Source organism: Grus americana, chromosome 19 (genome assembly GCF_028858705.1).
Source record: "Grus americana isolate bGruAme1 chromosome 19, bGruAme1.mat, whole genome shotgun sequence".
Classification (NCBI taxonomy): Eukaryota; Metazoa; Chordata; class Aves; order Gruiformes; family Gruidae; genus Grus; species Grus americana.
This window is the reverse complement of record NC_072870.1, coordinates 11,108,636-11,121,837: the sequence shown is the minus strand read 5'-3', so window position 1 is coordinate 11,121,837 and position 13,202 is coordinate 11,108,636. Positions and strand designations below refer to the sequence as shown.

The following is a 13,202-nucleotide window of genomic DNA, read 5'->3' as shown; positions in this document are numbered from 1 at the left end:
TTGTCTTTGCTTTTCTGCCTTTGCAGAGGGGAATACCTGCAGTGAGTCCAGATGTGTTAAACCAGTTTCCAGCTGCCCCGGTTCCTACTTTAACTGGATTTCCGATGCCGCTGCCTGCCACAGTGAGCCAGCAGCCTCTGATGCCCTCTGCACCGCCGGTCTCCATGCCTCTGAGCATTGGGCCGGCCGTGATGGGCATGAACATCACGGCACCAGCGGGAGGAGCTGCAACACAGCCTTCGGGAGGGTTCCTGCCATCCTTCCCGACGAGTCAGGTTAGCTCGCTCTTGTTGCGTGGCAAATCTCCGTTGTCCTGGAAAGACAATTAGCCTGACTCTTTCAAAGCTACATAGTGACAACAGACTTTTAAGTCAACAGCAAAAAGTGGAGCTGAAATCTAGCACGTGATGTCTGAAAACATAAAGTTATGCCACTAGGGATGTTCTTTTATTTTTTCCGTTTCTTTCTGTTGGCATTAGAAGAGGTATGAAAGCGTCCTCTATTACAGACTAATTGCATTGAAAGAGGATTTTACTTGTAGTTAGGATTTTGTAATACACATAAAATGGAATTTTAGATAAAACTACACAGCAGACTCTAGCTGGTAAAATAAGTCAGAGTTTTCGGGAGAAGCTGAGAACTATGAAACCTTTGGTTTACAACACTGTAAATCATGTTGGGGATAAATTTTGCTGTTTGCAAATACGGTTTATCCTTCTTTGGAAAATATTTCTTCTGATGCTTTTGCTGTGTGTATTGATTTTAAATTATTGATTGATTTAAATTATTAATACTTGTCCTGTATTAAAAGATTACATGGCTATGATCAATAATACATTCAGTGTGAAAGGAACAGAATTCCTTATTCACCTGTTCTTCATGCATACTACTTGAATCTTGTGCACCTTGTGTGTATTTTGAGTGAGTTGCAGGTGAAGTGGGAACACTGACCATGCTAATTTTGTGTGCTAATGTTGAAAGGTTTTTTCCATCTTTTGCTTTTTTTTTTTTCCCCTGAAGTCAGTCACGCTACTCTGAACTGCTTTCATGCTATATGACAATTTGAAAAGACAACAGGATAGCAATTTACATGTTGTTTGTAATTCAGGTAGTAAAACCAGAAGATGATGACTTCCAGGAGTTTCAGGATGCTTCAAAGTCTGGCTCACTAGATGACTCTTTCACTGATTTCCAAGAGGAAGTAGCTGGCTCCTCCAAAGCAGCCAGTTCACAGCACCGGAGCAGGTAGCAGATCTTTTGATTTCCACCCCTTCGGTATTTTAGAACTCTTTCAAGAAATGGAATGTTTTCCTCTCTTGTGGGTAGCTGTCTAGCCTGTAATTTTCTTCTGTCACCTGACTTCTACTCTGACAGTTTCTTTTGAAGGTGGTTACAACTACAATTAGACTTTCTGAATCAAAAATGACATTTGATGTGCCACAGGTGGTTAGCCATTCTTTAGCATTCTCGTCATCATGCTGAGGTAAATTGCGTTTACGAGGTATGGGGATAGGTTTTCAAGTGTTTATACTACTGCAGAGGCAGTCGGAAGTTACTTCATACTGTGCATTCAGGCGAAAATCTTACATAAAGCTATTCAGAAAAAATACACGGGGACAGGGGAGTTCTGCATTTGGTGCTGTGCGTTTCCATTAAAAGTATGACCCCGTGTTTGTCAGAGTTGATAGAAACCATTTGCTGACATCAAGGTCTTTCTTCAGACTCTGAATATGCAAAGAGCACGACACCGTACTCTTAAATGACTGAACTCCAGTGGACAGGGTTTTTGTTGTTTCTATCATTTCTCTGGCCAGTGCTTAAACTTTCGCTAACTGCCTGTAAATCTCAATTGAAATCTCATTCAGCCCTCAGCATCCTTGGCTTTTCATTTGGGAGACTGCCAAAATGTAATTCCGGATCAGGCAAATTTTGTGTAACAAAATAAGTAAGCGTGTTTACTCCCTTTGAGAGTTTACAATTAATCTTTCAAAGTCCTGTGATTGCAAAATTTCAGTGTTGTCTCCTTTCAATGCACATGGCAAACTTTTATGTACTTCCCAGGTGTCTTAATTGTAGACATACAAATTTTCTGTGTGTCAAACTGACTGTTCTTGGTTGCAATAGAACTAGTGCTTTCCAGGTAAGCAGTGATTAACACTTGCTTCCTCAACAGTGACGTCAAATGGGGATACTGAAACAAATTGTTCTGTTATACCATGCCTAACGGCATTCTACGTAATAAATTTAATTTTGCTGATGCCAATCAATGCCACATGTATCCAAAGATGCTCTATTTTAAATGTATCTTTATTTGTATTAGACGTCATTTTGCCATTAAAGCTATTCTGTTACTGCAAGTTTTAACAGAAATGTTGTTTGTAAATTCCACAATGGGAATAGAGGATCATAAAAAAAGAAATATATATATTTTAAAATTATGCTTCTCTTTCACTGCAGCAGTTCTCTTTATTCAGTTGTAAAAGCGTTCAGTTTTGAACAGAATGTTACAATGAGCTATAATCTAATTGCTTATGGAGCTTTACTTAAAAAAAGCCATCTGTAGAGTACAGATGATTAACCATTACATTTGCCCAGATTGCATATCTAATAGCCTGTTTTGCAGTGATGTGAAATTTAATTATGTTACCATAAGCTATATTTTTTGACATTGCGCTGTCTGCAAGCATCACAGACCATCATTAGCACGTGTGTGCAAGTGCTAGGTTTGTATGTTGCTTGTAGGCTGCTGATAAGGAGATTTAAATGGCTCTGGAAAGATTCTTGCTTCAGGCCGAAGAACGCCATAGAAATTCATTCACGTTTTCAATGTGCATAGTATTGAATGACGTAAACTAGAGGTAAAATGCATCATTCATATGTAAAGAATGCTGTTCTGTAGAGCTGCCACGGTCTGATAAGGGGGTTTGTGTGGAGGGCAAGCAAAGCTCTCGCAGAACGTCTTCTAAATCTTACAGCAGTTGCTAACATGGTGTTAGGTTATTATGGCAGGTTTACTATATAAAGTAGAGTGTGTTTATGTGCAAAAAGATTTGCTCGTGTAACCATGGACTAATCCTTATTTTGCTGATTAGATAGCTACCTAAACTGGCTGATTTGCACTGACAGAAATTCAAAGTTACCCTTTCCTTCCTTTTGAACAGTGGTTCCACTTTATTCTCTTAATTTTGCAATGCGTAATGAAATATAATCAAAAGTAGATAAGCTGGAAGTATGGAGCTGGCAAAATCTCATGCAGTTTTAATGCTTTACTATATCTAGTTCTATCGGGGAGAATTGTCCTTGCACTGCCCTGGGCGAAGTGATAAATTAGACAGCAGTGATTCCCGGGGTATGTCTGTGTGCTTATTCTCTCCTGGGCTAAGGATTCCTGTGGTGTAAAGTTCTGGAGTGTTTTGTTCATGTTTTGGTACAAATTAAAATCAAGAAGGGTGAAAATTGACTTCTGGCCTAAAGAAATATGATTAGGTGAGATAAAGTGCAAATTCACCCATTGTTACTCGGCTGCCTGTTTACATGATCTTGTTCTTTATAGATATTGAGGTAGTTTACATCAGGTTCTTGACTGAGAACTCTTTAGGGTACAAGCTTAGGTTCAGTGCTCCAAATTGTGTAGTCATAATAAGAGGCTCCTTTAAATGAAACCTGGAAACGTAGGTTTCTTAAAAACAAAGTTCCTTAATTTATCCGTATCTCTCTTGTTTTTAGCGTGCCTTCTTTACTCATGCCGCTCCCAGGTAATAAGACACTCTCATCAACTGATAAGTATGCTGTGTTTAAAGGAATTGCAGCTGAGAAGCCTTCAGAAAGTACAGCTACTTTTGGAGGTAAAAGGAAAAATATACAACAACTTTGAGCAATTTATTGCAATATTTCATATAGCTTGGTTTTGGCAGTGATAAAATGTTAATATTAAAAAAATCAGAGAAATTATGCCACTATAAAAATGATGATATTAAGTTCATAATCATGTAAATGTATTTCTTTTCTCACGTTCAATAGATTGTGGAGACAAGTATAGTGCTTTCCGTGAATTAGAACAACCATCAGAGAGCAAATACTTAGGTAAGCAGTATGGTTTTTGGAACTGTTTTATCATGCTTTCATGATTATTATTTTTTTAGCGATTCTCTATGAGCTGCAGAATTTCCATTGCTAGAATTCTAGAATAATGGTGCTTCTGCTCCTCTAAACAACTTAGCAGGAAGTATTCTGAAAACGTGCAGTATACTATTGGAACAGTCTACAAATTGTACTTCTGGAACATTGGCATCTCTTTCGGATGCTTCTGAGTTTTATTTTAAAATAACGATACGGTTGGAATCTGTTTAAGTAAGGAATCCTGTATTCTTAGAAGACAGAATAAAAGGGACAAAATTGCAACTTTTTTTTTCTATTGTTAGGGCAGAGTTTAAACTTTTCATGGTCACTAGTGCTCTAAGAATAAATCTGATGACTTATTTAGAAATTTGTTTAACTGTTTTTGATTGGGTAAAGTAAAACCTAGATGGCATCTGAGGTGCAACATCTGTGTCATTACAAAAGCAGAGTCTCCCTAAGCCTTTTCCAGAACTGTGCATGTCTAACTCATTTATGTGATATAAGCAGTAATCTCATTTTCTTAATCAGATGGGGGAAAAAGATCTCAAACTCTACTAACTTTTGTATATTATCAGAAGATAAACATACTACTAACTTAACCTAACTTCCACAAGTTAAGTTTCATTATTAGAAAACACCTTTAGATTCTAGGGCAAAACTGCTTACCTGGGTTCACTCCTACTCCTTAAGAATTTTTCAAAGACAGAATTCTTTTTTCGGTCACTGAGTTTCTGAAACTCCTGTAATGTTTTGTGAGGTTCTCATGCTCGGTACCTCTTCAGGATTAAATGCATGCAATGAAATGAAATAACATTTTTATCTCTTTCCATACATGTTCTAAAATATAGAAAAATACTATGTTTGCCTGCTGTCCAGGTCTGACCACTCTTAACCCTTTCACCAGCTTACATTTCTAATGGAAAAGGTTGCAATTCATCAGTAAGTTTAGTTTGCTGTGATGTTTTAGTTTTGATCAATGAATGAATGACAATTTCACAAATACTTGTATTGCTGTTGGGCCAAGTGAATTGATTTGGAGGGAGGGAGAATGGAAGAATATGTCAGGTATAGTCACGGTTCTTCACTACCATTATAAAGAGTATTCTTTTAAATCTTGGTTAAACTAATTTGAAGTATGGCACTGTAGTAGCTTAAGAATTTAAATGTTAATGGTGTGCTTCTAAAATAGAACAAAATCTGTTCATTGGACACTTGTCTTAAAGTATGCATCACTACTTTAAAATTACAAGTAGTCTAGGTACATAAATGCTGGTGAATGGGTTAAACAACTCAATATGTTTAATGTTCAAAAGAAATTGCTTTATAAAAAAAAGTAATTATGTATGAACAGGAAGAAACTTATAAAATTAGTACACCAAAATATTTAATGTAAATTCAATGAAAACTTTATTACCTAATGTTTAAGCAGGTTTAAATTATAATCCTTACATAGTGCTATCTTACGTTTGGTATGTAGTTGAACCGGAGATCTGCACATCTTATGATTAATCACGCTGACTTTCATGTGAAAGCCTGTCTCCAAGCTTCTTAGTAAAACTGGGATCGGTCTTAGCAGAAGCTAGATGATGCCCGAGTTATATTGCATTTACTGAAGTTCTGATCACTGAACGCTATAGTATGTTTACGTAAACCTGACAGAAGGAAAACATGAGAGCTTAAAAATGTTCTAAAACATGTTAGGATCTCCGCCTTGCATTCCTTTGTGTTTGAGGCTTTGTCTCTTCTGCCAGTTGGGTTCCCCATTGTGCCCAGCTGGATCGGCTGGTTGGCTGGCTGCCGTCTTTCAAGTGAATGGTTTTCAAAAGTACCTTCAGCCACCAGGCTGGTTGGTCTCTGCTGTGTTCCCCTCTCAGCAGGGTTGCTTTTTTCTCAACCCTCTGCTGGCGCCCCGTGAAGAAACTGTACTTGGGCAATATTTCAAAGGGAGGGAGGGGGCCAATTGCTTCTGTAGGAAGGCAAATACTATATTGGTATAAGCGAAATTCAAGATTACGTTCGTTGCTTGGCAAATACGGGAAGGATGAGGTGGGAAAAAGAACTAATGTGGAAGCTGAATGAGACAGTACTGTTCACCTTTTGAATCTATTGGTCATGGTGTGTTTCGATATTAACTCACTGTAAAGGGAATTTAATATGACTTTGAGGCTATTTGAAAGACTTAGGTGTTTGCTGGAATGAATACTAGAATCGCTGACCTTGAAACTTGTGTGGTTCACAGAAGTTGAGTTTGCAGTTCTACGTGCATCCTGAGGTCTTAATTAAATAGTTTGCATAAAAACTTCTGACACTGCATGAAATAATTTGCTTGCTTGCATGGTGTGAGTGTGATGTATTTGTCGTCACCGCAGTGTCTTACTGTTTTTTCGTTGTTTTTATTCTCAGGAGATAACCTTGCAGAATTCAAGCCTGCAGGAACCGATGATGGTTTCACAGATTTTAAAACCGCTGACAGTATCTCACCATTAGAGCCACCTACAAAAGACAAAACTTTCCCTACGTCCTTCCCTTCTCTGCCCGTTCAGTCAAAACAGCAAACACAAGCAAAGACCTCTTTGAATCTAGCAGACTTGGATCTCTTTTCCTCTACTGGAGAAAACAAGCAGCCATCCTTTCCACCTGCATTTAATGCATCAAAATCGGGCTCCTTTCCTCCACCACCCCTTTCATCTACCACTGCCCAACCAGCACCCAGCAAAAGTTCAAGCTTAGCTGATGAGTTTGGAGAGTTCAACCTTTTTGGGGAATTTTCTAATTGCGCATCAGCCAGTGGACAAGATGACTTTGCAGATTTTATGGCTTTCAACAATAGCAGTGGATTTTCCGAACAAAAACCAGATGACAAATACAATGCACTTAAACTGGAGGCCGGCCCTGTTCCTCAGTCTGGCTCATCTGCCGGCACGGCGAAGAGCGGGCAGAGTTCTGCCGCCGCTGCTACGCCCACCAAATATGATATCTTCAAACAGCTTTCTCTGGAAGGCGCTGGAGCAGGCTTTGAGGAGACGAAGGACAACACTTCCTCAGTGAAGAGCGATGATGATTTTGCCGACTTCCACTCTAACAAGTTTTCTTCCACGTGCAACAGTGCGGATAAGTCCCTGGTGGACAAAGTCGCAGCTTTCAAGCAGGCCAAAGAAGACTCTGCTTCAGTGAAGTCTCTGGATCTTCCTTCCATTGGTGGCAGCAGTGTCGGCAAGGAGGATTCTGAAGATGCGTTGTCTGTTCAGTTTGACATGAAACTGGCTGATGTGGGAGGAGATCTTAAGCATGTCATGTCTGATAGCTCTTTGGATTTGCCAACAGTTAGTGGCCAGCATCCACCAGCAGCAGGTGAGGAACTGGTTAGATTGCTCTGGTAACGTAGGTGATGGCGATTTCAGTGTTCTTGTGTGCTAAATTACAGTATTATGCACTAGTCTTTCAATAGTGAAAGACTTCCAGATCTGTGCACCCGCTAGCCAACAGCCCCGTAGCAGGGCAGTATTTATTTTTTGTCTTAGAAGACTATAAATAGATCGAACAGTTTGAACTCCGTGCCAGTTTATTTTTGAGATTTGACAACATCATATTACTGGTACCTGTTAGTTATTGTCACTTAAGGGATTCGAGTGGAAAATTTTCTAATGCAAACAATGTCATTCCATTTATATTAGCAAGATGAATGGCAGAGAGTCTCACTTTAATCTCTTGGTTTCAACAAAGCATTTGGCTTGGGGACTTAACCCACTCTGCGCTTCTAAAAGAGTAGGCAGAACACTAATTTGTGCTGTTAATGAAAAGCTGTCTAATCAACACCACTAGTGTATTCCCGTTGCGGTGGGGCTTAATCTGTGTAGCCAGTATTTGGCAGGACTGCAAGTGGAAGTATCGCATACACTAAAACCTGCATTGGAATAATTGTGCAAAGGGCCTGTAAATGCTAGTCTCATGAGTGATAGCTTTTGGACCTAAATTTAAAACCACGGGACTTTTACTTTATCCTTATCAGGTTTTCACCTTCTTTAATTTCCCTTTATGAAAGTACTCCTGAGAGAGTGAATTGACCATCTCTGATCTGATCGCATATCATAAAACAAATCTCCCAAGTGTCCTGCTTTTTCTTTTCGTCTGTACATAGGAAGATACGATGTAGTTAAATGTTCTGTGGCCTTCTATAACATGGGAACCATTACTGTGTTCTGGCAACAAGTATTATGCAGTCAGAGGCTTTTCTGAACAGGGGGGAGCATACAAACTGTAAATGTAAAAGCTGTTACTGCAAGAATTGGTTATTTCCATATGAAATATTTCTTCCATTTTTTGCAGATATGGGTAGAGAAAATATACAGTACTGTAATTTTGCATTATATGATATTTTTAAGTAGGGGAGAGAATTACGTTGGCAACTTTGACATGGAAGATACTCTATAACAGGGTACAAAATATCAGGAATAATTTATTAGCAAAGACATTTAATTTTCATATTACTGCTTGGTAAAATTCCAAGTTGAGTGAGCTGTCAAAAACGTAGCACCTACAGTGTATTCTTGAATGTTTACTTTGGTTTTGAAAGCACTTTTTCCTAATATTTTTCTAGCCTCTTTTGGTGGTAGTTTGACTTATGTAGCTCTTCTGCAGGATGTGAGCTTTTGCCACAGAAATCAGTGATTAATAATTGCCATTTGTGGCAGGAAAGACTTTTTTGGTTTGTTTAAAGGGGTTAGCCGATCATGTGCTTGTTGCTAAACTTTTGAACTCTGAAGTATTAATTAGAAGCTATTTTTATTAACCTTAAACAAGTCTGTATTCTCCTATGGTGCCAAGCTAGATGTTTTTCCACAGGGAGAGTTTTACTCCATTTAACTCTGTTTGGATCTCGTAGCGGAGCGTGCTCTGAACGATCTGTTACGAATACTTCTGTGCTCCTGTGTTCTTTATGTATGTTTGGTGCATTTCAAGCTATGAACTGCTGATGTTCAAGTCCTTTTTTTTTTTTTTTTTTTCAGTTTACATAAAGTTAAAAAGCAGATTATTTTTTTTCCCTCTTAATTTTCTTCAATCTGTAAATCTAATGTTAAAAAGGGACAGTATCCCTTTGTCATCCTCACTGCTGAAAAATGGGAGACCAGTCGTGGGGAACGGCATGTTTGCAAGCACCGTGTAACACCTGCAGTGAGACAGCAGCGGGACAGAGGTGCTGATAAATGATTTGACTTTTCTGACATCCCGATACAGAGGTCTTTATCCTTTGGCTATTCAGATTTCACATTGCATAGCTTCCAGGTATGGGCAGGTAGGTTGCTTACACTGGGAATTAGAGAGAAATCATTGAGTTGCTTCCCATACGACGGACTTTGGTCTCTGAGGGAAGAAAGGTTTTCAGTTTTGCTCTCTCCAAAGGGGATACTGTCTCTTTAAACTTTGCTATAATTCTTTGTGTGGAAGGTAGATTATACTAATGTTGCCTGATTTCTCTTGCATTTACTTCGTATAACCCTTTGAGCACTGGCTGCATGCTGTTAGTTTCAACCACGCTGCTTCTTTTAAGCCAAATTTACATTTCATTCCAAGATGAAAGCATTTTAATTAGCACCATGTTATATGAACCTAATTTGTTCTGCGTCCTGCCGAACATTGCAGCAAGAGCGTACCCTCGTCCGGGTATTCTCAAAGGGTTATCCATTTCTTGCACTTACAAATCTGTAAAGTACCTTTTTCTTTGGCATTATCGGAGATCTCTGTATATTTTAATCAACTTCAGGTTTTTTGCTGCTTTTCTGATGTCTAATTTCAACTAAACATTTCCTGTGTGAATGTGCCTTCTCAGATCTGCTTTGATATCTCTCTTCTGCAAGTATTGACCTGCATGCTTTATTCTGATAACGCCCTTACGAGCTCCTATGTATCCCTATCTTTTGTGATCTGTAAGTCCTGCTGTGTTAATAAATATTATCTTGGCATATTTTGAAAATATGGGGATGTGTGTGATTTGTTGCAAACCAGCAATGTATCTCTCTTTCCTGAAAAATACAAAGTTTAAAGTTATAGTATCCCCTTAGGCTGGCGGGTGCCTTTCTCTTGCAGAGCAGCGTGTGGGTGAGCTTCTCCTCTTCCAACACTTTGACCTCGCTTCCTGTGCACTTCTGAAACTTTACACATCAGGCTAAATAATATTTTTCAAAGGAGCAGGTTTTGAGAGGGATTGAATAGAGGAAATGTGTGGATGGCAGGGTTGTTTCCGTGAGTTGGTTTTGAGGGTAGGGTGTAGTTCAGACTCAAGACAAATACTGTTTTCTCTGTCCCGTTGTCATCTCCTCTGGATTTCCCTGCTGCCAGCCAAGGTTATGGTACGCCTTTGTGAAGGGGACCGACTGGAAAATGTCTCGCTATCTAGGCCTTCAGGTGTAGGAGCCCATTAAACAATATTCTGATATTTATTTAGCTAATCTAGAGCAAGTTAATTGGTGCCCCAAAGTAAAGGGCCCTGCTTCCTTTTCTGCTTGGGAAGTCCCAGCTCACTAAATATTGAAGTTTTCAAACGCGAATGACAGCGTACAAATTTGTGTCACGTAATTACGGTACTCTGTATTCCTCCAAATCCTGGGCCACTAGCAGCTTGGAATTAACCTCAAATTAGCGTACAAGGTAAAAAACTAAAAATAATTGAGATGTGGAATAAAGTTACAGTGTTAGGCCAGCACAAACTGGGGTTTTGTAGTTCCTTGCCACAAGAGCAAAAACCAGACCAGAAGCCAGAATATGTTTTTCCTTCTTTACGCTAATCTTGAGAGAGTTCAAAAGAAAAAACAAACAAACCAACCCAACCAAAAAACCCCCAGAACAACACCCCTCTCTCATTCTTGAGAACCTGTAGGTTATGTCTAGCCCTAAAACTTTTTAAACTGAAGGCTTGAACATAAACCTGAGAGATTTAATTCTGCAGGGCTTGCGCTGTTCATATTTGTTTGGTTAATCATACCCGGAGGAGGGAGAGTAATGTTCATGACTCTCTACTTTATTGCATTTTTGTCCAGACTTGACAGTCAGATTCACTCACTTGCTCTCACTTAGTGTAATTCTGCAAACAGAAGAGCTCAACAACACTTACTTATCCTGTGAAGGAGGGTGCGTACGTGTTTTCTCAACACCTTCCAAGCTGAGCCAGAGGGTGCAGAGACGCAGCAGCTGCCCTGGTCTGCAAGGCTGAGCTGTCTGCCCTTCCAACGCAGGTGCAGGGGGGCTTTATTCTGCTGTGAAACGGTGTTTGTCATGACAATTAAAAAATAGTTAGCCAGTTCTTTAATTCTGCAAGGTTTGAAGGCTTTTCTCTCCTTTTCCCTTTAATTTATCTTACAGTCAGCGTTCTTGATGGTTTCAACCTTCGCAGTGCTAGGTACCTGCCATCTTCAGCGAAAGTAAATTGGAGTAACTCCCCTGTCATTAATGCTGCTCCAGACTTTGCCAGCTGAGAAACGGGCTTTGAATTTTTCTGATTGCTGACAGGTGTGACACAGATAGCCGCAGTACCTACAAGCCTCTGTGTTCTTCCAGTTTCATCTCCGCCTTTATTGGGTGCAGCCCCGCCGGAAGCGGACAGGAGGTGGTCCCCATCCCCGTCCACTCTGGACTTCTTGCTCAGACTGCCGGTGATGTTCCCAGCGTAACAGCTCTGGGTTTGGTGCCTTGATGCTCTTCCACTAGGAACACAGCTAGCTGCCACCTGCAGCACCCTAACAGCCAAAAAATGACACAAGAGGTACATTTATTCATCGCAATTTAATATAAACTGAAATAGAAAAACTCAAAAGTCTCCTATGTTGGTTAAAATCGCTAAATATATTACAATCTTCTGAATTGTCTTTTTCAGTTTTCTTTAGAATATCACTAAGACTGTCAAGAGTTTTCCTTAAATGATTAAACTGTTGACGTTGAAGGCTCCAGCTTGTAAATCGCCTCCAGCCATAACTTAATCCTTGCTAGTCGAAATAAATTGTTATAGTTGGCTCGAAGGAAGGATGTCAAGTTTTTCTGTAGATGAGATAACACTGAGAAACAGTGTTTTCACTGTATTTCATCCTCTGTCAGTATTCTCCTGTACATTCCTTGGCAGCTATTGCTCTGCCTCTCCCCAGCAGCCGCGTGGCTGGCTTGGATGGCGGTAGCTGTCCCCAAGCGATGGACTATGGTTTTGATAGGTCAAAATGGATGGGAAGTAAATGGTAAATGTTTCAAACCTTTTGCTTTGGAAGAAATACAGATTGGGTTTTGTTTCTCAAGCTTTTGGAAACTTAGTGCACTCCAGCGTGATGCTGTGAAGATCACTTTTTCCGTTCTTGGGTCGCTAGAAAATATTTTTAAGGGGAAAAAATGTGGTTGCATGATACTTGAATGGATCTGACTGATTTTTACGGACACACGTGCACCCATCCTACCCTGCCCCCATCTTGAAGTGATCCAAGAATCTATATCCCGTGTATTTAATCTGGGGTGTGTTTTGTGGTCTCACCAGTGCAAAGCTGACGGTGCTCTAACTCTATTGGGAGTAAGAGCTTTTGGATTTTTTATAGCAAAACTAGAATCAAATCTCTTGTGTCATTTCACACTACAGAATTGCTACTGCGACTGCTAAGGAATACTGGTTTATAATGACATACTTCACTGAAATCTATTGATATATCTCTTGTGGTAGGATTATAGGATTCCTAACGTGTGATCGATTCAAGATTTGCCCTGCTTTGACAAGGATTTTGCTGTCGGCTCTCCAAAAAATGCTAACTAAGAAATCACTTTTAACCTTACGAAAAAAGATTGCATATCCCCAAAACAAAGCATTTTCATAGACATCTGAATTGATTTAGTCTTTACTCAATTTTTTGGTAAAATTTGATGCTTCTCAGTTCAGATTTTGTTCTTACTAAGTGTCCTCCAGGAAGAAATGGCGTAGCTTTGTAGCATCTGTCTTTGCTAAGTGTGATGCTTAGTTAGAAGTAATTAATTTTTTTTCCACTTAATCATCTCTCGCTTTGAAAAAAGCCATTACTGCTACACATGCATCTTTTCAAATTTTGAATTGCCGTACCAGC

The 13,202-nt window shown here is 39.5% G+C and overlaps 1 protein-coding gene across 6 annotated transcripts in view; it reads left to right on the top strand.

Annotated features, from left to right (window-relative positions):
- SYNRG (synergin gamma) overlaps positions 1–13,202 on the top strand; it is a 43,819-nt gene that overhangs the window by 16,105 nt on the left and 14,512 nt on the right. For all 6 annotated transcript variants that reach the window (XM_054847511.1, XM_054847510.1, XM_054847516.1 and 3 more), the window contains 5 exons: positions 27–275; positions 1,109–1,245; positions 3,727–3,845; positions 4,021–4,083; positions 6,523–7,470. In XM_054847511.1, coding sequence (XP_054703486.1) covers positions 27–275; positions 1,109–1,245; positions 3,727–3,845; positions 4,021–4,083; positions 6,523–7,470 — 1,516 coding nt within the window. The remainder of the gene's footprint in view (positions 1–26; positions 276–1,108; positions 1,246–3,726; positions 3,846–4,020; positions 4,084–6,522; positions 7,471–13,202) is intronic.